At 43.9% G+C, this 25,554-nt stretch overlaps 2 protein-coding genes across 5 annotated transcripts; one reads left to right on the forward strand and one right to left on the reverse strand.

Annotated features, from left to right (window-relative positions):
* Window positions 1–892: 892 nt before the first annotated feature.
* Window positions 893–13,099, forward strand: naa35 (N-alpha-acetyltransferase 35, NatC auxiliary subunit). 4 transcript variants are annotated; one of them, XM_029637309.1, is made up of 23 exons: window positions 914–1,021; window positions 1,596–1,724; window positions 2,092–2,125; window positions 2,277–2,394; window positions 2,566–2,640; window positions 2,741–2,908; window positions 4,652–4,718; window positions 4,831–4,874; window positions 5,124–5,174; window positions 6,662–6,745; window positions 6,945–7,059; window positions 7,204–7,382; window positions 7,540–7,599; window positions 7,681–7,787; window positions 7,998–8,064; window positions 8,305–8,403; window positions 8,524–8,702; window positions 8,802–8,947; window positions 9,053–9,120; window positions 12,039–12,179; window positions 12,344–12,466; window positions 12,565–12,645; window positions 12,728–13,099. In XM_029637309.1, exons 2-23 carry the CDS (start codon window positions 1,604–1,606, stop codon window positions 12,785–12,787), a joined length of 2,187 nt encoding a protein of 728 aa, XP_029493169.1. In that variant the 5' UTR covers window positions 914–1,021; window positions 1,596–1,603; the 3' UTR covers window positions 12,788–13,099. The 4 variants fall into 4 exon arrangements, with proteins under 4 accessions (XP_064867525.1, XP_064867524.1, XP_029493169.1 ...); XM_029637310.1 differs by having other exon boundaries at window positions 2,280–2,394; XM_065011453.1 differs by lacking the exons at window positions 12,344–12,466; window positions 12,565–12,645; window positions 12,728–13,099 and having other exon boundaries at window positions 893–1,021; window positions 11,955–12,085.
* Window positions 13,027–23,789, reverse strand: golm1 (golgi membrane protein 1). Its single transcript, XM_029637311.2, has 11 exons — window positions 23,603–23,789; window positions 20,626–20,760; window positions 20,084–20,260; window positions 19,110–19,164; window positions 18,860–18,962; window positions 18,593–18,710; window positions 14,954–15,152; window positions 14,531–14,698; window positions 14,119–14,283; window positions 13,833–13,943; window positions 13,027–13,767 (listed from the first exon to the last, which is right to left on the reverse strand). Exons 2-10 carry the CDS (start codon window positions 20,752–20,754, stop codon window positions 13,834–13,836), a joined length of 1,224 nt encoding a protein of 407 aa, XP_029493171.1. The 5' UTR covers window positions 20,755–20,760; window positions 23,603–23,789; the 3' UTR covers window positions 13,027–13,767; window position 13,833.
* Between the last annotated feature and the right edge of the window lie 1,765 nt (window positions 23,790–25,554).

Here is a 25,554-nt window from a genome sequence, read left to right on the forward strand (position 1 = left end):
ATACACAGTATGCAGACGTATCAGGATTTTGTTGCCATTTACACAGATGGTTCAAAAGATCCAAGAACAGGACGTACTGGGTCAGCATTTGTAGTGCAGGAATGTGGGGTGGAAGTCAGGAAATGTATAACTGATCATCTAGCTGTATACATGGCAGAGCTGATGACCATACTGTTGGCCTTGCAGTGGGTGGAGGAAGTCAAGCCAGACAGAGTAGTTATTTGCTCTGATTCGTGTGCAGTGTTAGAGTCTCCAGTCCAGCTCACGTAGCAGACAAGACCTGCTTTATGAGGTGCTACAAACCTATGGCAGGATTAGACAGATGGGTTACAGATAAGATTTACTTGCGTCCCAGCTCATATGGGGGTGGAGGGGAATGAGGCAGTTGATTTATTGGCTAAACAAGCACTTAGTAGTGGGGATGTTGATGTTGTAGTTTCAATGAGCAAGGCAGAGGCAAAAAGCCTGATATGGACAGTGATGGTGTAGAGATGTCAGGAGCAGTGGAATAGAGATACTAAAGGGCAGGCATTTATTTAAAGTACAAAGGAAAGTCGGGGAGGGGAGAACGGCAGGAAGGGACAGAAGAGAGGAGGCTATTTTTACAAGATTAAGGGTGGGACACAGCCAGTTGAAAAATACCTTAAATGTGATAAGAAAGCATCCAACAGGAAAGTGTGATTATTGCCAGGAAACAGAGACTGTGGAGCTGGTATTGCTACAGAGTGGGCAGTATCAGAGGGAAAAAGAGCGGCTGAGATCTATGAGGGAGAAGGGGATACAGGAAATTAGTTGAAAGAGTATTTTGAGAAGAACATCATTAGATATAGTCTCACATATATTTTTTTTAGAGCAACGGGGCTGGCAGGTAGGATTTAGTTTCTCCCTGTCCCTGGCTCACACTCCAGTACAGTAGATGGCGGTAATGCACCATCACGTTGGATGCCAACCGCCGATAAACCCCGCCGAAGAAGGAGGAGGAGCCTCGGACGACTATCTAGCAGCGCTAGCAGTTAGCAAGGTATGTAGCTATGTGATTTTACAACGAAAAGATCCCATCAAATGTCCCCAAAATATGCCCAAATGTTTTATGCAATTTGATTAATATGTATGATTAAACATTTGTGTTGATGCAGAGAGACCAAACTAGTTAACGTTAGCCAGCTCGACTGATTTATTATGCTCCAGCTCGGAAATAATCGTAGCAAAGATATTTAGCATAACTAGCTATTAACACTGGCTAGCTAGTGCAATGACATTAGACTCCGGTGCCTCATTACAAATTGCGGTTAGCTAGTTATCGTATTGAATGAATCCACAGACCTCGCAGTCAACTCTGACTGGCAGAAATGATAGACTGCTGAGTTTCCCCTGGACCTTCCCCCGGTGACTGAGTTGTACTCCAATCAGAACCCATATAAACTTGTTTTACTCAAATGATGTTTGTGAACAACATACATGTAAACGAACACTGTATAGTCTCAACACATGGGTAAAATTATACATTTGATATCATGGATGGTCAGTCCTTGCATCAATAGCTCTATACATTTTTATCTTATTTGAATTTGACAACCTACTGGTTTTACTTTCAGCTGTCACCATGGTGATGAAGTCATCAGTAGAGGATGACGATGTAGGATGGGGATTGGGTGTCCCAGAGAAGATGAGGAACAATGCAAACTGGATGGACATTACACATGAATTTAAAGGGGCATGCAAAGGTACAAACTCAGTGTGTGTGTCTGTCTATGTGTTCTGTTACATGCGTTAACACCGTTTTTCAGGATGTGCTGATGATTTGAATTGTGTATCGGGGGTTTATGATACTTGTTCCTCTCATTTGTTTGCTGGACAGTTCTGAAATGCCTTCCCTGGTAAATCAGGTTTCTCATCAAAAGATTGGTGTACATCTGCACAACCAGTAAAAGAAAGGCCAATACAGTAAAGTAATTCTTAATGTAGACCCAGTGATTTCAGCTGTGTGGGAATTTGGTGCCACCAGTCTGAAATGCAAGCTGGATGGCACAGGTTAGCATAGTTCAGATGACTGAGTACTCTTGTATTTGTTTTCTCGTGTTGTATTTACAGAGCTCAACCTTGGGGAGTTGCTCCATGACAAGTTGTGAGTGTTTCTGTTTGTTTCTCACACTGTTCTCTATGCCGTTAATTCAAATGTGCTGTGTTAGTGAAATACTGAAGTGCTGCAGTATACATGCATCTATCTATCACTAGACAACACACAGCTTTAGGTCTTTTAATGGCAGCGTTTTCAGCAGGTTTGGCCTGTTCGAGGCTATGTCTGCCATTGAGATGATGGACCCCAAGATGGACGCAGGGATGATTGGTAATCAGGTCAACAGGAAAGTCCTCAACTTTGAACAGGCAGTCAAGGTATGGCTCTGATTCCTGGAGTTTCAGACTGTGAAATTAAAAATGTTGGTTTTATGTTGAACCTTTAGTGAGGTGCATTTATAGTCCATTAAGACTCCCCCACCTCTCCTTTTCCTCTCTGTCGCTCGCTCTTCTCCTTTTTTTGTCTCTCTCCTCTCTTGCTCTCTCCAGGATGGTGCTATCAGAGTGAGGGACCTCAGTCTTCCTGAGCTGATTGGGATCATGGACACCTGTTTCTGCTGCTTGGTCAGTTGTATTTCTTTACCAAACTGCATCAACCCACTATGCATAACAATTACCAATCAAAACAAACGTAAGTACTTTTAAGTTGTTTGTGTGTGTGTAGATCACCTGGCTGGAGGGTCACTCCCTAGCCCAGACAGTGTTCACCTGCCTCTACGTCCACAACCCCGACCTGATCGAGGACCCTGCCCTCAAGGCCTTCACTCTGGGCATCCTCAAGGTGTGCGACATCGCCCGCGAGAAGGTCAACAAAGCCGCCGTGTTCGAGGAGGCAAGACGTTTGGTCTCTTTGGGCTTTTGCACGGAACACATTCTCTATCACTCACACACTCTGTCATGCCAAATAAATTAGCAAGACACCACCAACAGATCTGGGACCAGGTTAACACAAACTGTCTCTATACCTCCTATAGTCCCGTCTATGGGACACAGTCAAACTACAGTGCATTCGGAAAGTATTCAGACCCCTTGACTTTTTCCACATTTTGTTACAGCCTTATTCTAAAATAGATTACATTGTTTTTTCCCCCCTAATCAAATTACACACAATTCCCCATAATGACAAAGCAAAAACAGGTTTTTCGAATTTTTTGCAAATTTATATATATATAAAAAACTGAAATCACATTTACATAAGTATTCAGACCCTTTACACAGTACTTTGTTGAAGCACCTTTGGCAGCAACTACAGCCTCGAGTCTTCTTGGGTATGATGCTGCAAGCTTGGCACACCTGTATTTGGGGAGTTTCTCCCATTCTTCTCTGTAGATCCTCTCAAGCTCTGTCAGGTTGGATGGGGATTGTCACAGCACTGCTATTTTCAGGTCTCTCCCGAGATGTTCAATCGGGTTCAAGTCCGGGCTCTGGCTGGCCCACTGAAAAACATTCAAAGACTTGTCCCGAAGCCACTCCTGCGTTGTCTTGGCTGTGTGCTTAGGGCCGTTTTCCTGTTGGAAGATGATTCTTCGCTCCAGTCTGAGGTCCTTGGCGCTCTCGAGCAGATTTTCATAAAGGATCTCTATACTTCATCTTTTCTTCGACCCTGACTAGTCTCCCAGTCCCTGCTGCTGAAAAACATCCCCACAGCATGATGCTGCCAATTAAATCTTGGTTTCACCAGACAATCTTGTTTCTCATGGTCTGAATCCTTTAGGTGCCTTTTGGCAAACTCCAAGCGGGCTGTCATGTGCCTTTTACTGAGGAGTGGCTTCCGACTGGCCACTCTGCCATAAAGGCACGATTGGTGGAGTGCTGCTGAGAATGTTGTCCTACTGGAAGGTTCTCCCATCTCCACAGAGGAACTCTGGAGCTATGTCAGAGTGACCATCGTGTTCTTGTTCACCTCCCTGACCTAGGCCCTTCAGCCCCATTGCTCAGTTTGGCTGTGTGGCAAGCTCTAGGAAGAGTCTTGGTGGTTCCAAACTTGTTCCATTCAAGAATGATGGAGGCTACTGTGTTGCGGACCTTCAATGCTGCAGAAATGTTTTGGTACCCTTCCCCAGATTTGTGTCTCGGGCCTCTATGGACAATTCCTTCAACCTCAAGCCTTGGTTTTTGCTCTGACATGCACTGTCAACTGTGGGACCTTATATAGACATGAGTGTGCTTATCCAAATAATGTCAAATCAGTTTAATTTACCACAAGTAGAAACATCTCAAGGATGATCAATGGAAACAGGATGCACTTGAGCTCAATTTCGAGTCTCATAGGAAAGGGTCTGAATAAATATGTTTTTTCTGTTTTCTTATTTGTATTACATTTGCAAAAATGTCTAAACCTATTTTCTCTTTGTCATTATGGTGTATTGTGTGTAGATCGCCAAGTAAAATGTTTTACTTAATCAATTTGAGAATAAGGATGTAACTTAACAAAATGTGGAAAAAGTCAAGGGGTCTGAATACTTTCCGAATGCACTGTATGTCCACTGTTCCTCCTAGGTCTTCTGATCTGAAACAACGCTTAGTTTAGTTCTAGGTATAATATTTAAGATCCTGTTCTATGTCCTGTCTCTAGGAAGATTTCCAGGCCATGACGTACGGCTTCAAGATGGCCAACAATGTGACAGACCTGCGGGTTACAGGTGATTTTCATGTGGTGGCTTAAGTTCCATGTTTGGCATTGCAGGTATAAAATAATAATGTAGTGATGTGTGTGTGCCAAGTTAACTTCATACATGTCAATGGCACCAACAGGTATGCTAAAGGATGTGGAGGATGAGTTACAGAGGAAAGTTAAGGTACATGCATACTACTGTCTTCACCATCCACTTACACTCTCACAACCGGTGCGAATACAGCTAACCAGACTCTGGCAAAGTGACGAAATACATGACTAAATAATGTATCTGATACTTAGCTGAGATGGCCGCTAGTGTATACAACTCTTTGTGCCACTAACATAACCCCACAGCTCGTCCGTCACGCGTTCTCCTCTTCCTCGCTCTCCTTATCCTCTTTTCCCCCCCTCTATCTTTCATCTCCTGTAGAGCACACGCAGTCGCCAGGGTGAGCAGCGGGACCCGGAGGTGGAGTTGGAGGTAAGACTATCAGTCACTTGGTCTCTGAGTATATCAACCACCCCATCATTTCTCCCATCCAATAGATGCGGTAAAGCTGTCAATGGAACTCAAACCAAACCATAGAAATGCATGGGGGAAAGATCCTGAATCTCCTAACTGCCCCCCAGTAAAATGTGCCTACATTTCGAAACAATAGCCTATGTGTGTTCCACACTATGTTGAGGTAAACATCTGTATAAAGCTGGTATGGATGTCAACCCCAATACATGTTCATGTCAGCGTCACCAATCAAATGCATTACAGTTAAAAACTACTTTGACTACCACCACCGATTTCTGTATGCTAGCTATGCTACCATCTTATAAGAACGGGAGTAGGCATTTAGCAATCACTTCTTCTAAACCTGAAAAGGAACAATTTCTAAATGTTATGCAGCGAAAATAGCCAAATATATCAAAATCTGACTTTAGTATCCACTTTGTGGGCCTGTTGCAATACATCAATCATGACATATCTATCCACTTTGTTAGATTTGTTGAATGTTTGCCAATCTGGCATCCCCCTTCTATCCCCCACAGTTTGACCTCTTTACTGCATCTATGGCCAATCTCAAATCAACCCCTAAACCTTATGCACTTGTGGAGATCTATGGAGGATTTGATAGGTGTTCGCAATATGGTGAGAATCCCTCCTATCCTATCAGAGGACAACTTACAACCTTATCTCTACATCCAATTCGGTCAGAGTGCATAGGCTGTAGTGTAGGGGTCCATTTGGGATTAGCAATATCTATTACCCCTGCCTTCTGCCCTGGCCAGTCCACCAGAGCGTGGGAATGAGGCAGCCTTTCATTGAGACAAGCCTGGAATATGCAGCTGTAAAAAAAAATGTTTAAAGCACCCATCCCCCAAAATGGAGAGGTCTCTAGATGCTCGGAATCGCCATTTTACGACAGAGCTAAATCTGTGTCCCTACAAAGATACTGAGAGTACAAAAACATTAGGAACATGTTCCTAATATTAACAATTCGTCGGGGCATGGACTCTACGAGGTGTCAAAAGCATTCCACAGGGATGCTGGCCTTGTTGACTCCTATGCTTTCCACAGTTGTCAAGTTAGCTGGATGTCCTGTGGGTGGTGGAGCATTTTTGATACACAGGAAAACGTAGTAGCGTTGCAGTTCTTGATAAACTAAAACCGGTGCGCCTGGCACCTACTACCATAACCCTTTCAAAGGTACTTAAATATCTTGTCTTGCCCTTTCACCCTCTGAATGGCACACATACACAATCCATGTCTTAATTGTCTCAAGGCTTAAAAATATTTCTTTAACCTGTCTCCACCTAGTCATCTACACTGATTTGAAGTGGATTTAATAGGTGACATAAGGGATCATGGATTCACCTGGTCAGTCTGTCATGGAAAGAGCAGGTGTCTAATGTTTTGTACACTGTATAGTGTGTGAGAGACTTGTTATTAACCTGTTTCTCTGCCTCCTTTCTCAGCATCAGCAGTGTTTGGCACTTTTCAGTCGGATCAAGTTCACACGCCTTCTACTGACGGCGCTGATCGCCTTCACGAAAAAAGAGGTAACACAAATAACATTTATTCATAAAGCATCAACAGATGTCACAAAGTGCATATACAGAAACCCAGCCTAAACCCCAAAGAGCAAGCAATGCAGATGTAGAAGCACACCACACACTTTTCGCTTAGCTTTACTAAAAAAAAAGGAACAAATGGTTGATTTATTTGATTGAGCATGTGATGTCATGTTGGGTCTGTCAGACCAGCTCAGTGAGTGAAGCTCAGAAACTCATGCAGCAGGCGGCAGATCTCCTCCCAGCCCTCCGCTCCAGCATCGAACATGGCATTCAGTCCCAGAACGATACTACTAAAGGAGGTAACACACACACACTCCACAATGTTACCTAGGCCCAATGTGTCACTCACTACCATAAAATGAATGCTTCACTCACTTAGAAAAACTCTAACCGCAAGTGAACCACTCACAGTTCTGAACCCTGCCCTCTACCCTGCGTTCCAGATCACCCGATCATGATGGGGTTTGAACCACTTGTGAACCAGAGACTGCTGCCCCCCACCTTCCCCCGCTACGCCAAGATCATCAAAAGGGAGGAGATGATCAACTACTTCAGCAAGCTCATCGACCGCATTAAGACCGTGTGCGAGGTCATCAACACAACTAACCTTCATGGAATTCTGGTACTACATCTGTAAATACTACAAGAATAATTTTGACAATACTATTGTACTTCAACGTTACTGTAATATAAAATTCTGACAATACTTGTATAATGGTTTGCCTGTTCGAGCATTTGTTAAAGGTTGTAGTAATGTCGTTTTAATATTCTGCTTTCAGGACTTTTTCTGTGATTTCAGTGAGCAGTCCCCCTGCGTCCTCTCCAGGTCTCTGCTGCAGGTAAGGAACATTCTCCCTCATGATTGGTGCATCTGGACAATTCTCGGATCCAGTTCTGATGAATACCCTCCCTGTCTCTAGACAACGTTCCTGATCGATAATAAGAAAGTGTTTGGGACCCAACCAATGCAGGACATGATCAAAGATGCTCTGAGGTACTTTGTCAGCCCACCAGTGCTCTCCTCCAAGTAAGTCATAGAAGATTGGAGTGCTTCTTTCTATGGCCCTACCTTCAAATGCATCCTTCCTTCCTAGAAGTCGTTAGAGATCTGAATTGGTATATGGTGGCATTCTTACGTTCAAATATCTCAAGGAAATAAGGATGCATTTCTGAGGTATTCGAGTTCAAGATCTACCTCTGTCTTTGAAACGGACTGATCCATGCACTGCCTCTGCAGGTGCTGCCTGTATAATAACCACCAGGCCAAGGACTACATTGATTCCTTTGTCGCACACTGCTCGAGAGTAAGTCACCTGGCTGCATTCCAATACACCTTCTCTATATTAATGCCACAATCCTTCATTTGTTTTTTTTTCAGCCCAAATGGCATCCCCTCCACTTGGTTAGCATAAGGGGAAATGTAACCACTCAAATGCATAGATGAAGCTGTGGCTCTGACAGTCCTTGATATCAACATGATAGTTGTAAACATAATATTGTTCCCAAACAATGGAGTAAAACAACCCAGGACTGTTTCCCTGCAGCCCTTTTGCAGTCTCATCCAGATTCACGGACACAACCGCGCTCGGCAGAGAGACAAACTAGGCCACATCCTGGAGGAGTTTGCCACACTGCAGGATGAGGTGTGAGAGAGAGACCGTATGCATTGCTGTTTAGCGATGTAAATGATCTAATGTGTGTGTGCTCGACTGTATGTTGCTGTTCTCCTGTGGTTGACTGTGGTGTGGGGCCGCCCCCTGCAGGCAGAGAAGGTGGACGCAGCGCTGCACAGCCTGCTGATGAAGCTGGAGCCCCAGAGACAGCACCTGGCCTGCCTGGGCACCTGGATCCTCTACCACAACCTGCGCATCATGATCCAGTACCTGCTCAGCGGCTTCGAGCTGGAACTCTACAGCATGCACGAGTACTACTACATCTACTGGTGAGTGTGTGCCATGTGTACACTTGACCGATTTGTGCCGTGAGAAAATATGTTTGGTGTTCACTTGATTGAGGTATGCTTGACTGAGGTGGTGTGTAGGTATCTGTCAGAGTTCCTGTATGCATGGCTCATGTCCACTCTGAGTCGGGCGGACAGCTCTCAGATGGCTGAGGAGCGCCTCCTGGAGGAGCAGCAGAAAGGACGCAGCAGCAAGAAGACCAAGAAGAAGAAGAAGGGTCAAGGAGGTCAGGATTACATCACAGTATTTACATTTAATTTAATCCATCTGGTACTACACTGCCGCCACCCAGCCATAACATGCTCCTCAATAACAATGTGTTTGCCTGCAGCTCGCCCCCTCAGCAGAGAAATCACCATGAGCCAAGCCTACCAAAACATGTGTGCTGGCATGTACAAGGTAAGTGTACATACACACTTGTCCTAAACATGTACTCTGTCCTGGCTCAGTTGCAGTCCCATTTTCTATCAAGACTACACACACACAAATTGAATCTATTTATATAGCCCTTCGTACATCAGCTGATATCTCAAAGTGCTGTACAGAAACCTAGCCTAAAACCCCAAACTGCAAGCAGTGCAGGTGTTGAAGCACGTTGGCTAGGAAAAACTCCCTAGAAAGAAACCAGGCTATGAGGGGTGGCCAGTCCTCTTCTGGCTGTGCCGGGTGGAGATTATAACAGAACATGGCCAAGATGTTCAAATGTTCATAAATGACCAGCATGGTCAAATAATAGGTCTGGGACAGGTAGCACGTCCGGTGAACAGGTCAGGATTCCATAGCCGCAGGCAGAACAGTTGAAACTGGAGCAGCAGCACGGCCAGGTGGACTGGGGACAGCAAGGAGTCATCATGCCAGGGAAGTCCTGAGGCATGGTCCTAGGGCTCAGGTCCTCCTCCGAGAGAGAGAGAATTAGAGAGAGCATACTTAAATTCACGCAGGACACCGGATAAGACAGGAGAAGTACTCCAGATATAACAAACTGACCCTAGCCCCCCGACAAACTACTGCAGCATAAATACTAGAGGCTGAGACAGGAGGGGTCAGGAGACACTGTGGCCCCATCCGATGATACCCCCGGACAGGGCCAAACAGGAAGGATGTAACCCCACCCACTTTGCCAAAGCACAGCCCCCACACTACTAGAGGGATATCTTCAACCACCTACTTGCCATCCTCAGACGAGGCCGAGTATAGCCCACAAAGATCTCCGCCACGGCACAACCCAAGGGGGTGCACCAACCCAGACAGGAAGATCATAGTGACTCCACCCACTCAAGTGACACACCCCTCCTAAGGACGGCATGAAAGAGCACCAGTGACTCAGCCCCTGTAATAGGGTTAGAGGCAGAGAATCCCCGTGGAAAGAGGGGAACCGGCCAGGCAGAGACAAAGGGCGGTTCGTTGCTCCAGAGCCTTTCCTTTCACACACCTCCACACTCCTGGGCCAGACTACACTCAATCATATGACCCACTGAAGAGATGAGTCTTCAGTAAAGACTTAAATGTTGAGAGCGAGTTTGCGTCTCACATGGGTAGGAAGACCATTCCTTAAAAATGGAGCTCTATAGGAGAAAGCCCTGCCTCCAGCTGTTTGCTTAGAAATTCTAGGGACAATTAGGAGGCCTGCTTCTTGTGACCGTAGCGTACGTGTAGGTATGTACGGCAGGACCAAATCAGAGAGATCGGAGCAAGCCCATGTAATGCTTTGTAGGTTAGCAGTACAACCTTGAAATCAGCCCTTGCCTTGACAGGAAGCCAGTGTAGAGAGGCTAGCACTGGAGTAATATGATCAAATTTTTTGGTTCTAGTCAGGATTCTAGCAGCCGTATTTAGCACTAACTGAAGTTTATTTAGTGCTTTATCCGGGTAGCCGGAAAGTAGAGCATTGCAGTAGTTTAACCTAGAAGTAACAAAAGCATGGATTAATTTTTCTGCGTCATTTTTGGACAGACGGTTTCTGATTTCTGCAGTGTTACGTAGATGTTCGTCAAAAGAGATCAGGGTCCAGAGTAACGCAGAGGTCCTTCAGTTTTATTTGAGACGACTGTACAACTAAGATTAATTGTCAGATTCAACAGAAGATCTCTTTGTTTCGTCTTGAGTTTAAAAGTAAAGTTTGCAGCCATCCACTTCCTTATGTCTGAAACACAGGCTTCTAGCGAGGGCAATTTTGGGGCTTCACCATGTTTCATTGAAATGTACAGCTTTGTGTCATCCACATAGCAGTGAAAGTTAACATTGTTTTCAAATGACATCCAAGAGGTAAAATATATAGTGAAAACAATGTCCTAAAACGGAACCTTGAGGAACACTGAAATTTAGTTGATTTGTCAGAGGACAAGCCATTCACAGAGACAAACTGATATCTTTCCGACAGATAAGATCTAAACCAGGCCAGAACTTGTCTGTGTAGACCAATTTGGGTTTCCTATCTCTCCAAAAGAATGTGGTGATCGATGGGATCAAAAGCAGCACGAGGACAGATGCAGCGCGTCGGTCTGATGCCATTAAAAGGTCATTTACCACCTTCACAAGTGCAGTCTCCGTGCTATGATGGAGTCTAAAACCAGACGGAAGGATTTCATATACATTGTTTGTCTTCAGGAAGGCAGTGAGTTGCTGCGCAACAGCCTTTTCTAAAATTTGATAGAAATGGAAGATTCGATATAGGCGGATGGGGCGACAGGGTAGCCTAGTGGTTAGAGCATTGGACTAGTAACCGAAAGGTTGCAAGTTCATATCCCGAGCTGACAAAGTACAAATCTGTCGTTCTGCCTCTGAACAGGCAGTTAACCCACTGTTCCTAGGCCGTCATTGAAAATAAGAACACATTAACTGACTTGCCTAGTTAAAGGTAAAATAAAATAGTTTATATTTTCTAGGTCAAGTTTTGGCTTTTTCCAAGAGGCTTTATTACTGCCAGTTTTAGTGAGTTTGGTACACATCCGGTGGATAGAGAGCCGTTTATTATGTTCAACATAGGAGGGCCAAGCACAGGAAGCAGCTCTTTCAGTAGTTTAGTTGGAATAGGGTCCAGTATGCAGCTTGAAGCCATGATTATTTTCATCATTGTGTCAAGAGATATAGTACTGAAACACTTGAATGTCTCTCTTGATCCTAGGTCCTGGCAGAGTTGTGCAGACTCAGGACAACTGAGCTTTGAAGGAATACCTAGATTTAAAGAGGAGTCTGTAATCTGCTTTCTAATAATCATGATCTTTTCCTCAAAGAAGTTCATGAATTTGTTACTGCTGAAGTGAAAGCCATTCTCACTTGGATGGACACACACACTGAACTCCTGTCTGTTGGTGCAGACTATGATAGCCCTGGATATGGATGGAAAGGTGCGGAAGCCGCAGTTTGAGTTGGACAGCGAGCAGGTGCGATACGAGCATCGCTTTGCCCCCTTCAACAGTGTGGTCACTCCCCCGCCAGTCCATTACATCCAGTTCAAGGTACAGTAGTGTTACCAACCATTGCTAGCTCTGATTGTATGCATATGTGGTGCATTCCAGGTTGACTTAAATTGCAGACATGCTGCACAGAATAGCTCAGGAATTACATGTTATAGTGGAGATTAAAAAGACGACCTGTGCCTCTCGGTTTATGTTGGCTGTAGGAGATGTCTGATCTGAAGAAGTACAGTCCTCCTCCCCAGTCAGCTGACCTCTACATGGCAGCCAGTAAACACTTCCAGCAGGCCAAACTGATCCTGGAGAACGTCCCCAGCCCTGACCCAGAGGTCAGTAAGCCTTTTAACCCCTAATAGTGAGAGGTTGTGCCTCAAGTTTGTGGGTCTAAATGTGAGTTGTTTTTTTTTTACATTGCTGGATGTTGCAGGTGAATCGCATCCTAAAAGTGGCCAAACCCAACATTGTGGTCATGAAACTACTTGCCGGCGGGCACAAGAAGGAGACAAAGGTAAACAATGGGAGGAGCAAAACACACTACAAAATATATTGGGAAATTGAAACATTGATCAAATGGTACTCCCCATTTCTAGGTACTACCGGAGTTTGATTTCTCCACTCACAAGTACTTCCCTGTGGTCAAGATCATCTGAATCAGAGCCCTGCATTACTATGACAACTCGTACCCACCTCCCTGACCCGGTCTCCGTACACCAACTTTTTCCATCTGGGGGGGAGAGGGAGACAGTGTCTGAAGTTGGTTGACCAGGACAAGATCATCCTTTACCCAATTGTATTTTTGGTCCTGACCCACAAAGGACTACAAATACCACACATCCCAAAGGACAGAAGAACTACATCCTCCACAATACCAAAAACAAACTTGTCCAACTATGGTATTAAAATGATTTATTTTGTCATCCTTCTGTGCTACATTTCCTCAATAAAAAAAAAAGATTATTTAACAGTTCAGTAAGCAACAAATCCATTGTAACAATCTAAATAGAAAAAAAAAATCTAACCTGTTCAACCATAATTACCATTTTGAGTGGGCTATAAAAAAACAAAATCGTATCTGAAACAGTTACAGTAGTGGGTCTGCCTGGTGCACAGAGGCCACTTTTACCAACAAGTTACAAAATAGTTATTCTATGGTGAGCAGGACACATGACCATCAAGCTTAGACTATGCAGGGTTGAGTGATCCCTGCAAACATTTCAAATTATGAAACAAAAACCTTATTCACATTGTCATACAGCAGGACATCTCATTTTCTATTGGTTTATGAAACTACTGTAAGAACTGCGAAGTGTAACTAAATGCACATTAAGTCACTATCAAGACTAGTGTGAATCGGAGTACAGTTCTCTATCAGCACGATCTGGGATGTTATCACAAACTATCGTTTCACCCATGGTTATAGCAGTTCTGAAATCCAAAGTCTTTTCCCGACAAAATATACATTCACTGCAGAAGACTTGAGTATATTAAGGCGAACCGTGAGATGCTTTCACTGAAAGAGCAGAAGTCTTACACAGACGGTAGTCTTGACAACAGTTCAGTTGAGCTGTAGTCCCTTCCTGGTTCGGTAGTGGATTGAGGAGGGTCTTAGCTCCCACCTTTCTCCAACCACCTAACAAGACCAAAAATTAGATATTTATATCACTAAAACAGACTGTGTGTGTGTGTGTGTGTTACCTCAGAACTGAGCGAGCTCTGCCTGTTTGTCAGCCTCAAACTCTCCTTCGTTCTCGTCGTCTCCGTTGTAGTCCGCCAACTCTTCCTGCATTTCCCGTTCAGCCTCCTTATCTAAGAGTGAACACATCAGCATCTTTACTATACATTAGAACTGGGATTATACCAATCACTTGTCGCAGGCATTTTGCTGACTTCGTTCATTACGGTAGGACCCTCCCCCTATACGGTAGGACCCTCCCCCTATGAGTTTGACGGTAGGACCCACCCCTATACGAGTGTGACCCACCTATGTTCTCAGCCATCTGGTTCCGTTGGTCTAGGTCGACCCCGCCCACTATCGGCTTGTCTGCGTCGTAATCCTCCTCAGGATCCTCCACCTTCTCCTGACCAATAGGAGCCTCTTCTTCCTTCCACTGGCTAAGCTGAATGTCATCAGCACCAGGGTCGGCATCTGGAGGGGAAAAAGATTGGCGTCCGTTTCCATTTCTCACATCTTTGACTATGTTAAGGTCGAAAACCTTGGCAATACTAGGTTTCACTATTTCCCATTTTAGATACTTTCACACAAAGTACACTATTTTCTAATTATGGCGTGACAAACTGGCTTATCCTCCCTGGACTTGTGGAACATCTGGTCTGGAGGAGGTTGTACAGTTTCTGAGATGGTGGGTGCAGGGTTGAGGCTGTGCGAGTCATACCCTCTATCTGAGGCTCTCCTCCGTGTGTGTCCATCACCTCCAGCTCCGTGTCCTCGGTCAGGTTATTTTTCCGGGGCTTACTGGCCCCCTCTACAGGCCCCGGTTGGTCCCCCTTAGAATCAGCGGAGGGCAGGGACTCTTTAGGGGATAGCGCAGGAGTGTCGAGAGCTAGACAAAGGGCAGCATCCAGTTCGTATCAGACAGCATACACATGTCAGCCTCTCAGAAGCAAAACTACCAATTCAATTCAAGACATGTTGTACTTGCTTAAAGGGTAATGGTGAATATGACTGTGGTATAAATGGTGTGTATGTAATGTCATGTCAAAGATGAGTTGATAAGGAAGTGGGAGAGCTGGTGTGAAATTGTCTTATTGGCCCAGATCCTTCCACCCTCAATGAGAGCAGCCATCTTGTCCTGTACCTTTGTCTACTGCGATCTCATTGGTCTCCAGCTCTGAGGTTTTGAGGTCCACTGCAGGACCTTTGGCCGCTGATGGTTCAGGGGCGTGGCCGTGGACAGGAGTAGTCTTAGTGTCATCCAGCCCTGCCTTCCCAGGCCCCTCTTTATCTGGCACGCCCACCTCAGCGGAGCCAATTTTCTGTGTGGGTGCTGCATTTGTCTGCAGGGAAAATAGTCAAAGTTGTATCCAATTTCATCTTGTGTATTTTTTATTTACCAAACAAAACCACTAATGACAGTGGCAAGAAAATGTATTAAGTCATAAGACAAATTGTGCTTAAACACATTGTATTTTTCCTTGTCTATATTGAATGCATAATTGAAACATTCACAGCGTAGGATGGGGAAAGTATGTGAACCTCTAGGCTAATGACTTCTCCAAAAGCTCATTGCTGCACTGTCGGAACTAAAAGCAAACATTTCGCTACACCCACAATAAAATCTGAATCAGAAGTCAGCTAACCATGTCTTGAACAAAAGATCTCAGAACACTTAAGATTAAGAATTGTTGACTTGCATAAAGCTGGAAAGGGTTACAAAAGTATCTCTAAAAGCATTGAAGTTAATCAGTCCACGGTAAGACGAATTGCCTATAAAGGTTCATCACGGTTGCTACTCTCCCTAGGAGTGGCCGTCCTGCAAAGATAAATGTAAGAGCACAGAGCAGAATGCTCAATGAGGTGAAGAACCCTAGAGGGTCAGCTAAAGACTTACAGAAATCTCTGGAAACAATGCTAACATCTCGACGAGTCTACGATACGTTAAACAAGAACGGTGTTCATGGGAGGACACCACGGAAGAAGCCACCGCTGTCCAAAAACATGGCTACACGTCTGAAATGCGCAAAAGAGCACCTGGATGTTCCACAGTGCTACTGGCAAAATATTCTGTGGAACTAAAGTTGTGTTGTTTGGAAGGAACACACATTACTATGTGGAGAAAAGGCAAAGCACCAACATCAAAACCTAATCCCAACTCTAAAGTACAGAGGGAGCATCATGGTTTGGGGCCTGGACAGCTTGCTATCGTTGATGGAAAAATTTCCCAAGTTTATCAAGACATTTTGCAGGAGAATGTAAGGCTACCCATCTGCCAATTGAAGCTCAGAAGTTTGGTGATGCAACAGGACAACGACCCAAATCACAGAAGTAAATCAAGAACAGAATGGCTTCAACAGAAGAAAATACGCCTTCTGGAGTGGCCCAGTCAGATTCGACTGTAGCATGACCTAGTTCACGCCAGACATCACAAGAATATTGCTGAACTGAAACAGTTTTGTGAAGAGGAATGGTCCAAAATTCCTCCTGACCGTTGTGCAGGTCTGATCCGCAACTACAGAAAACATTTGGTTGAGGTTATTGCTGCCAAAGGAGCGTCAACCAGTTATTAAATCAAAGGGTTCACATACTTTTTCCACCCTGCACTGTGAATGTTTACACAGTGTGTTACATTTTAATTTATAATTGTTTGTTTTATTAGTTTAAGCAGACTGTGTTGGTCTATCGGTGTGACTTCGATGAAGATCAGATCATGACCAATTCATGCAGAAATCAAGGTAATTCCAAAGGGTCACATACTTTTTCTCACCACTGTGTGCACACACAGGTCAGCCAAGCTATACTGCATGATGTTCAGGGTCTTTTATCAGTGGTGGATAGATACAATGGTGAACTAAACTCAGTACGTCAGATTATGGAAATTGTGTTGGTACTTTTGCCAGGCAGCCACTGTTCAGGGTCATGTCAGGTAATGTTCTGATTGTGAGTCAAATCCCTGGATGTACTTAATGAGTGAGCCAGTTAATGGGGGATAGGTAAGGTCTACGACAGGGTTCCCCAACTGGCGGCCCACGGAACAAATTATTTTCTTTGGCCCCTCAAGTTGAGCAAAACATTGTTATAGCACCAAGTGATTTTAATTTTGTTCAAGAATTCCCACGCGTAATATAGACATGTGATTGTATACAAATGTAAGCAAGAGGTGAAATATACACTGCTCAAAAAAATAAAGGGAACACTTAAACAACACAATGTAACTCCAAGTCAATCACTTCACTTCTGTGAAATCAAACTGTCCACTTAGGAAGCAACACTGCTTGACAATAAATTTCACATGCTGTTGTTCAAATGGAATAGACAACAGGTGGAAATTATAGGCAATTAGCAAGACACCCCCAATAAAGAAGTGGTTCTGCAGGTGGTGACCACAGACCACTTCTCAGTTCCTATGCTTCCTGGCTGATGTTTTGGTCACATTGAATGCTGGCGGTGCTTTCACTCTAGTGGTAGCATGAGACAGAGTCTACAACCCACACAAGTGGCTCAGGTACTGCAGCTCATACAGGATGGGACATCAATGTGAGCTGTGGCAACAAGGTTTGCTGTGTCTGTCAGTGTAGTGTCCAGAGCATGGAGGCGCTACCAGGAGACAGGCCAGTACATCAAGAGACGTGGAGGAGGCCGTAGGAGGGCAACAACCCAGCAGCAGGACTGCTACCTCCGCATTTGTGCAAGGAGGAGCACTGCCAGAGCCCTGCAAAATGACCTCCAGCAGGACGCAAATGTGCATGTGTCTGCTCAAACGGTCAGAAACAGACTCCATGAGGGTGGTATGAGGGCCCGATGTCCGCAGGTGGGGGTTGTGCTTACAGCCCAACACCGTGCAGGACGTTTAGCATTCGCCACTGGCGCCTTGTGCTCTTCACAGATGAAAGCAGGTTCACACTGAGCACATGTGACAGATGTGACAGTCTGGAGACGCCGTGGAGAACATTCTGCTGCCTGCAACATCCTCCAGCATGACCGGTTTGGCGGTGGGTCAGTCATGGAGGCACAGCCCTCCATGTGCCTGACTGCCATCAGACCCCTTGTGAGACCATATGCTGGTGTGGTTGGCCCTGGGTTCCTCCTAATGCAAGACCTCATGTGGCTGGAGTGTGTCAGCAGTTCCTGCAAGAGGAAGGCATTCCCGCCCGTTCCCCAGACCTGAATCCAATTGAACGCATCTGGGACATCTTGTCTCGCTCCATCCACCAACGCCACGTTGCACCACAGACTGTCCAGGAGTTGGCGGATGCTTTAGTCCAGGTCTGGGAGGAGATCCCTCAGGAGACCATCCAACACCTCATCAGGAGCATGCCTAGGTGTTGTAGGGAGGTTATACAGGCACGTGGAGGCCACACACACACACTACTGAGCCTCATTTTGACTTGTTTTAAGGACATTACATCAAAGTTGGATCAGCCTGTAGTGTGGTTTTCCACTTTAATTTTGAGTGTCACTCCAAATCCAGACCTCCATGGGTTGATAATTTGTGTGTGATTTTGTTGTCAGCACATTCAACTATGTAAAGAAGTATTTAATAAGAATATTTCATTCATTCAGATCTAGGATGTGTTATTTTAGTGTTCCCTTTATTTTTTTGAGCAGTGCATTTGTCAAATATGATCCGTTCGGGCTTCTTGCGGTCAATTTTCAAGTCTACAAACTATTGTGTTCCGGCCCCCCGACCATCCGCTCACGAAAAACCTCGTCCCACAATTAAATCTAGCTGATGATCCCTGGTCTACGATGTGAGCGTTGAACATGGTTACCGGTTTACCTGGGAGGACACTGCTGGGTTCTTCATCTCCAGTTTCTTCTGAACTTCCCGCTTGGCTGCAGCTACCTTTTCAGCACAGTCCTCCCTCTGTGCTAGTATCTGAGTGTTACACTGAGTCCTATACAAACACCACATGTTATTACTTGCACATTAAGATTTGATAAATTACCTCTGACAAGGTCACATAAGACCCTAAAAGTGTGATGCATGATTATCTGTCATACACGTTCCATAAATGGCGGGACTGTGTATAATAGAGGGCCTTACATGTCATAGGTGAGTTTTTTGTTCAGGGTGTTAAGACTGCCTTGGCAACTCTGGAACTCTTTCTGAACTTTACCCAGGTCCTCATTTAGCTCATTTAACTGACCTGCAGAGACAAATTCACAGGTAGTATTAAGTCCTGACTGGGGATTAAAAAATAATACACTTTGGATTAAGAGAGTGAGATTTCACAACACTAAAGACAGAAAAGAGACAGGTAGGCAGAAGCAACAAAAAAAAAAAAGCATCTTACTTTTCAGGTCCTGTATTACTTTGGTACTGGAGGATATATTTATCAGTTGGCTTGCCTAAAGGAAACAGACATGACTCATTTTTTGGGGATCTGTGTGTGTGAACCCAGTAGGTACTCAGATGGTCACAATTCCCTTTCCATGCTGCCATGGTATCACACCTTTACTGGGAATTCACACACAAACACACTCCATAAACAATAGGTACACTGATCTACGGATGAAGAAACCCATCTGAGGGAGGAAAACTCAGGACTGGCTACCAGCATGGTGGCGTATACAGTATGGGCAACTCAGTACAGTCCTCGATCACAAAGAAACTGATAGCACTCATTTTAGAGGCCACATCTTGGCAGTGTAGATTTTTTTTTTTTTACATTATCAAGCCAAATTCCTGCAGATTTCTACATGGAGCTGAGAGGAACGTTCAAAACTACAAAGTGAATTTCCTGCAATTCTACAGTTTGCCATTGAGCTGAGAAACTGTTGCCGTTTTAAAGAAGCAAATGTCCTGCAATTCAATGCATTTTACCATGGCTAATGCGGTGATCCTTTACTGCTAAATTCCTTGTTTTTGGAATTTTCGATTCTTCCAGTCTCTTTTATTTAGGTGATTGTAAAATCTGAAAGATTATTAAAGAAAAATATATACCGTAGGCAAATGATCTTTTCTACATATTTCATCTCTGGTTTTAGTCATTTAAGTTTAGTGTTTTTCCAGTCTGAAAATGTATAATTTTTTTATTACACAGTTTGGACTTTTGAATGGCAGAAAAATCCCTAGCACTGATTCAATGATGTTTAAAATATACAAATGTGTTGATCACACTTTACATGTTGCATTGTCCTGAGGGTTGCGTGTTGATGAGCAACTGTGTGTGTGTGCAAATTAGAAGTGGTGTTGTGCTCAGGTGTGTATTATGCATCCATCTATGATGCAGTGCTCAGGTGAGTACACTCCAGTACAGTAAACTACCTTTTCCTGGCTACAGGTGTTGTGGACTCCCTCCAGCCTCTTGTTCAGGCTCTGCATGCGGCTGCTCTCCTCTTTCAGCCGCTGAATCTCTTCCTGGAACTCGTTCTTCTTCACCTCCACTGCCCCACGCTCTGACGCCGCCCGACGCATCTGCGCTTCCAACTCGTACAGCTTTGTCTGCCCGCCACCACAGCACACGCAGGGTGTCACAGGGTCAGAGTAGCAGCATTCAAAACAAAGGCTTAGAGAATCTTTAAACACTTAAAAAAGCAATACAAAATTAGCTTACTCATTCTGCTCTGTGACATGGCCCTTGTTCTAGTCACATACTTCAGCTTACCATATTCATTAATCTAAACAGCTTGCCTTTCTCCATACAACTTCTCCAACTGGCTCGGCCTCGTTTCCAATCCACTTCAAAAACACGGACTGTAACCCTGGGATTAGTTTATGCCCTTCTCTAAACCTAAACACTAACCCCAGCCATTAGTTACACCACCACCCCTCCACTGTAAACACAGATTAACTAAGATCACACACACCTGTAACTCCAAGTTCCGTGAGTTCGAGACCCAGTAGTTGAAACCCAGGACGAGGACACAAGCGATCAGAGCACCAATCATAAGAGGAGGAGACCGCCCCCCTCGACGACCATTACCCAACCCCCCCATTGCCTCCTGAAGACGAGAGTGAGAGACATTGGTTAAACACCTACAAAACAGGGCCCTAGTGACCACAGGGCATAAAAATCTATCATGCAGTTCAGTGAAAGGTTAAAAGGGATAAATGAGGATTTCGGCAATGCAGCCCTTTTCTATTTCCCCAGAGTCAAGATTTACTCATGTAGGTCTCTGCGTGCAGTTTGAAGGAAGTTGTTAACTAGCGTTAGCCCAATGACAGAGTCTATGGTAACTGCTAACATGCTCGTATATACGATGGACTTCCAGTCATTGCGCTAACACCAGTTAGCATTGACTTGCGAAACTACCTCTAACATACTGGATGCAGAGACAACATAAAAATTGTATCCATGAGTTCATCCGACTCTGGGAAACTAGATAATGGCTTCATTGCCAAAATCCAGAAGTATCCCTTTAAATCTGGGTGTCTACAGTCCTTGGTGGGTGTGCTGTGAAATAGGTTTGGGTAGACCTTTTTTTACATGAGTTCTTTGCAGAAGGTTTCGGGTTTCTTGCATGTCATAAACTTAGTTAGTCAAATGCAAATAACTGGTACAGGAACAGCTTTATTAGTATCCGGAATTATAGGGAGCTGATAATGCATGAAACCAACTCAACTGGAAGAGCATGCAAATCATGAATCATGCTTCACGATTAACAAATTACCTACCTCTGTCAAACCATATCTACATAGGTAATGAGAGCCATCCTATTAGCCAGCTAACAATACTGCTAATGGGGCTTGCTCAAACCACGGTAATGTCAGGAGAAAGTAGGCACCTCAACATACTGAATATAAACGCAACATGTAAAGTGATGGTTCCATGTTCCATGAGCTGAAATAAAAAATTCCAGAAATGTCCCATATGCACAAAAAGTTACTCAAACTGTGCACAAATTTGTTTACATCACTTTTAGTGAACATTTCTCATTTACCAACCATAAACCATCCAACTGACAGCTGGGGCATATCAAAAGGCTGATTAAACAGCATTATCATTACACAGGTGCACCTTGTGCTGGGGACAATAAAAGGCCACTAAAATGTGCTGTTGTGTCACAACAATGCCACAGATGTCTCAAGTTGAGGGAGCGAGCAATTGGCACGGTGACTGAAAATGTCCACCACAGCTGTTGCCAGAGAATTGAATGTTCATTTCTTTACCATAAGCCTCCTGTAATGTCATTTTAGAGAATATAGCAGTATATCCAACCGGCCTCACAACTGCAGACCACGTGTAACCCCACCAGCCCAGGACCTCCACATCCAGCTTCCTCACCTGCGGGATTGTCTGAGAACAGCCACCCAGACAGCTGATGAAACTGTGGGTTTGACCAACCGAATAAATTTTGAAACCGTTTCAGGGAAGTTCATCTGCATGCTCATAGTCCTCACCAGTCTTGACCTGACTGCATTTTGGCGTCGTAACTGACTTCAGTGGGAAAGTGCTCACTGGGACGCTGGAGAAGTGTGTTCTTCACAGATGAATCCTGGTTTCAACTGTACCGGGCAGATAGCACTCTGGCGTCGTGTTGGCGAGCAGGTTGCTGATTTCAACGTTGTGAACCGAGTGCCCCATAGTGGCGGTGGTGTTATGGTATGGGGAGCCATGAGTTATGGATAATGAACACAATTGCATTTTATCGATGGCAATTTGAATGCACAGAGATACTGTGACGAAATCCTGAGGCTCACTGTCGTGCCATTCATCTGCCGAGATCACCTCATGTTTCAGCATGATAATGCACAGCCCATTGTCACAAGGATCTGTACACAATTCCTGGAAGCTGAAAATGCCTTCCACTGGCTGCATACTCACCAGACATGTCACCCATTGAGCATGTTTAGGATGCTCTGGATCGACGTGTACGACAGTGTGTTCCAGTTCCTGCCAATATCCAGCCACTTCGCACAGCCATTGAAGATAAGTGGAACAACGTTTCACAGGCCACAATCAACAGCCCGATCGACTCTGAAGGAGATATGTCGCGCTCCATGAGGCAAATAGTGGTCACAACAGATACTGACTGGTTTTCTGAGCCATGACCCTACTTTTAAAAAGGTATCTGTGACCAACCTATGCAGATCTGTATTCCCAGTCATGTGAAATACGTAGATTAGGGCGTAATGAATTTATTTAAATAGACTGATTTCCTTATGAGCTGTGAAATTGTTGCATGTTGCGTTACTATTCTTGTTCAGTGTACATACTACAAGGACAGTAAAACAACCAGTTGAGCAAGCTAGCTCGAGTAAGAGACTCAACCTTGTACGAACCATCCTGATCTCGCGAGCTCACATTGTTTCGCATCAAGGTATCCGCAAAGTCAGAATGGTTCGTACGAGACTAAGCGCTTTTAGCAGTAGCTGATTAAACACAACGATATGGGTTATTGTGTGGCCCTAGTGTATTGGTCGCTAATTAGGTCAGATTCATCTGATTTGTTTAAAGTCATTAGAAAACACTGATCCGATAAAAAAGCCTATTTTTGAATAGTTGGCAGAACAGACAAATTAGTTACCGTGTTATGTAGCTAAAACAGCAAACGTTAGCTAGCGCTTAGCTAAGCATGATGTAGCCTAGTTACGACGTTAGTAGGTAGCTAGAATATAATATCTGGAAATTGTTACAACTTTAGCTTAGCTAACTATGATATTTTGAATCAGTGAAATGTATTCTGAAAAGTGAGGGTAACACAGCAAATCTCAGGACATCAACATCTGAGTCTGGCTCTGATAAACAACTATGTGCCACTGATTCATGTACAGTAGCCAACCTTTATGCTAGCTAACAACAGTTAAGGCTAGCTAGCGTAGCTAGTTGTTGACAAACCTTACCTGAAAGCCGCTTCACTGTTTAAGCAAGGATATGTTTTGACAGTGAATGGTCCGTTCAATTTATAAGCTAGCTACGAGACTCTTTACATAGCTAGTTCAATTAATATTCAGCACTGTTACAGTCTGATTTCCATTCTCGTTGGGAGGGGGAGGAAGCTGTGATGTTTAACTGGCTTGCTTGAAAACGCGGAAGTGGAGTCAAGTGATGCCAACACTGCAACAAGGGTTAGTGCTATTCGATTTCCTTGGGATGTCCACAACTTACTTCAATTGGGTAACCTCAGAGTACCCAATATCCCAGATACCACCGATCCTGCTAAAAGTAGCAGGCAGCCATTTATGGAAGCTGTATCAGCCCTTTTCTGCAAGTAGTAGTCCCATGGAATGTGTATACAAGCACGTTAGAGACAAACAAAACAAGAAAATGGCATGGATGCCAAATTGAAAGGACATAGTTTATCAACTGTACCTTTAGTACAATCATTTTTAAAAAAACATTTTTTAAAAACTTTTTCTCCCACACATTTTGAGGAGAGGACACTTCTGGTTTTCATTATTCCCCTCTAATCAAGGACGCCCTTTTCACACTACTGCGCTAAACCATATAAATTGATAGCAGTGGTAGAAAACGTAGCCAATTGTCATACTTGAGTATAGGTAAAGAGACCCTAACCCTACTATTATGTTGCGGGTCAATTTGACCAATTTCCACGTTTGAGTTGTCTAAAATACGAGTTAATGTCTCTTTTTCTCCATGGATTTAAATTAGTTGTCCTCATTTAGGTCATGAACCTAATTTCAAAATGTGGACACGAACTGATGTGTTGTGGAATGTCTGTAGATTTTGTATACAAACATGATGTTGTGGGTCATTTTGATATTTGATAGATATTTGCTCAGGTCCAAATTACACAAGTAAATTTGATGTATTTTGTTTTGACTGGTTCTGGTTGCATTTTTATAATTATGTTTGGCTGAAAATGAGCTTTCCCAAGCATCTCTTTCTTTGCGCAAGATCAGCAGATCTCTGACACAGACACTCAAAAACGAGCTCCAAAAGATTTTCAGTGAATGAAGCCTAATCACAAATTCTGGACTGTGACAGTAAATTAGAAGAGGTTTCAGAGACAGAGGACAATGCTGTTGATGATCCAGATTGTGAATTTTTCTTTGGTGAAGAGGATTCAGGGGAGTCTGCCATACCATCCCCTCCATCAGATGAGAGAGCATGCAACAACCATCATCCAGAGAAGAGAGGACATGGAAGTCTAAAGATGGTCATATAGAATGGTCACCATCACCACAACAAAGTCAAGGAGGACTGTCAGCTTCCAATTGAATCCAAATTGTTCCGGGGCCTACACGATTTGCTCTGCCCCCCTTGACAAGACAGTAAAACCAGCACCACTTGTGTAGAATGCAATAAATACACCTGCAGAAAGAACACAGGTACATTGTGTTCAACATGTGGAGAGAAAGACTGAAGGGATCATTTTGACCAATAGGGTAAAATCACACCTAAGTGTTACTGTTACTGGGAAATACAAGAAAAATGTATACTTGGGGAAATAGAAAATGCTTGTTTGTGAGAAGGAAATATGTTTAACAAATATTGAGTTTTTGAAATCAAATGTTGTATTCTTTTTGAAAGGTCTGACAAGACAAAATAAAGTTTGGGCTGTTTTTACTTTATTCTTTGACTGTCATGAGTGCGTTTAAACTGTGCGGATCAATCTGACCCATACCACAATGGACATACTTATTTTTCAGCAAAGCACAAGGGTTAATAAAACATGTAAAAGTCTAAAAGTATTTGGTTTTAAATGTTATTAGGTACAGTGGTAGAAAAAGTACTCAATTGTCATATGAGTAGAAGTAAATGCTATTTATAAAATTCCTTATATTAAGCAAACTAGATGGCAAAAAGTTGTAGCAGAGTAGTCAACCCTATG

Source organism: Oncorhynchus nerka, linkage group LG27 (genome assembly GCF_034236695.1).
Source record: "Oncorhynchus nerka isolate Pitt River linkage group LG27, Oner_Uvic_2.0, whole genome shotgun sequence".
In the NCBI taxonomy this organism is placed as follows: Eukaryota; Metazoa; Chordata; class Actinopteri; order Salmoniformes; family Salmonidae; genus Oncorhynchus; species Oncorhynchus nerka.

What these genes read in the sequence shown, in the direction of transcription:
- naa35 (XM_029637309.1), top strand. Translation starts at nt 1,604, where the DNA reads ATGGTGATGAAGTCATCAGTAGAGGATGACGATGTAGGATGGGGATTG. An exon ending in ACTTTGAACAGGCAGTCAAG is followed by an intron (nt 2,395 to 2,565) that starts GTATGGCTCTGA and finishes TGCTCTCTCCAG; the next exon opens with GATGGTGCTATCAGAGTGAG. An exon ending in GAGTACTACTACATCTACTG is followed by an intron (nt 8,703 to 8,801) that starts GTGAGTGTGTGC and finishes GGTGGTGTGTAG; the next exon opens with GTATCTGTCAGAGTTCCTGT.
- golm1 (XM_029637311.2), bottom strand. Translation starts at nt 20,754, where the DNA reads ATGGGGGGGTTGGGTAATGGTCGTCGAGGGGGGCGGTCTCCTCCTCTT. An exon ending in AGTAATACAGGACCTGAAAA is followed by an intron (nt 18,963 to 19,109) that starts GTAAGATGCTTT and finishes TTGTCTCTGCAG; the next exon opens with GTCAGTTAAATGAGCTAAAT. An exon ending in AAAAAACTCACCTATGACAT is followed by an intron (nt 18,711 to 18,859) that starts GTAAGGCCCTCT and finishes GTGTTTGTATAG; the next exon opens with GACTCAGTGTAACACTCAGA.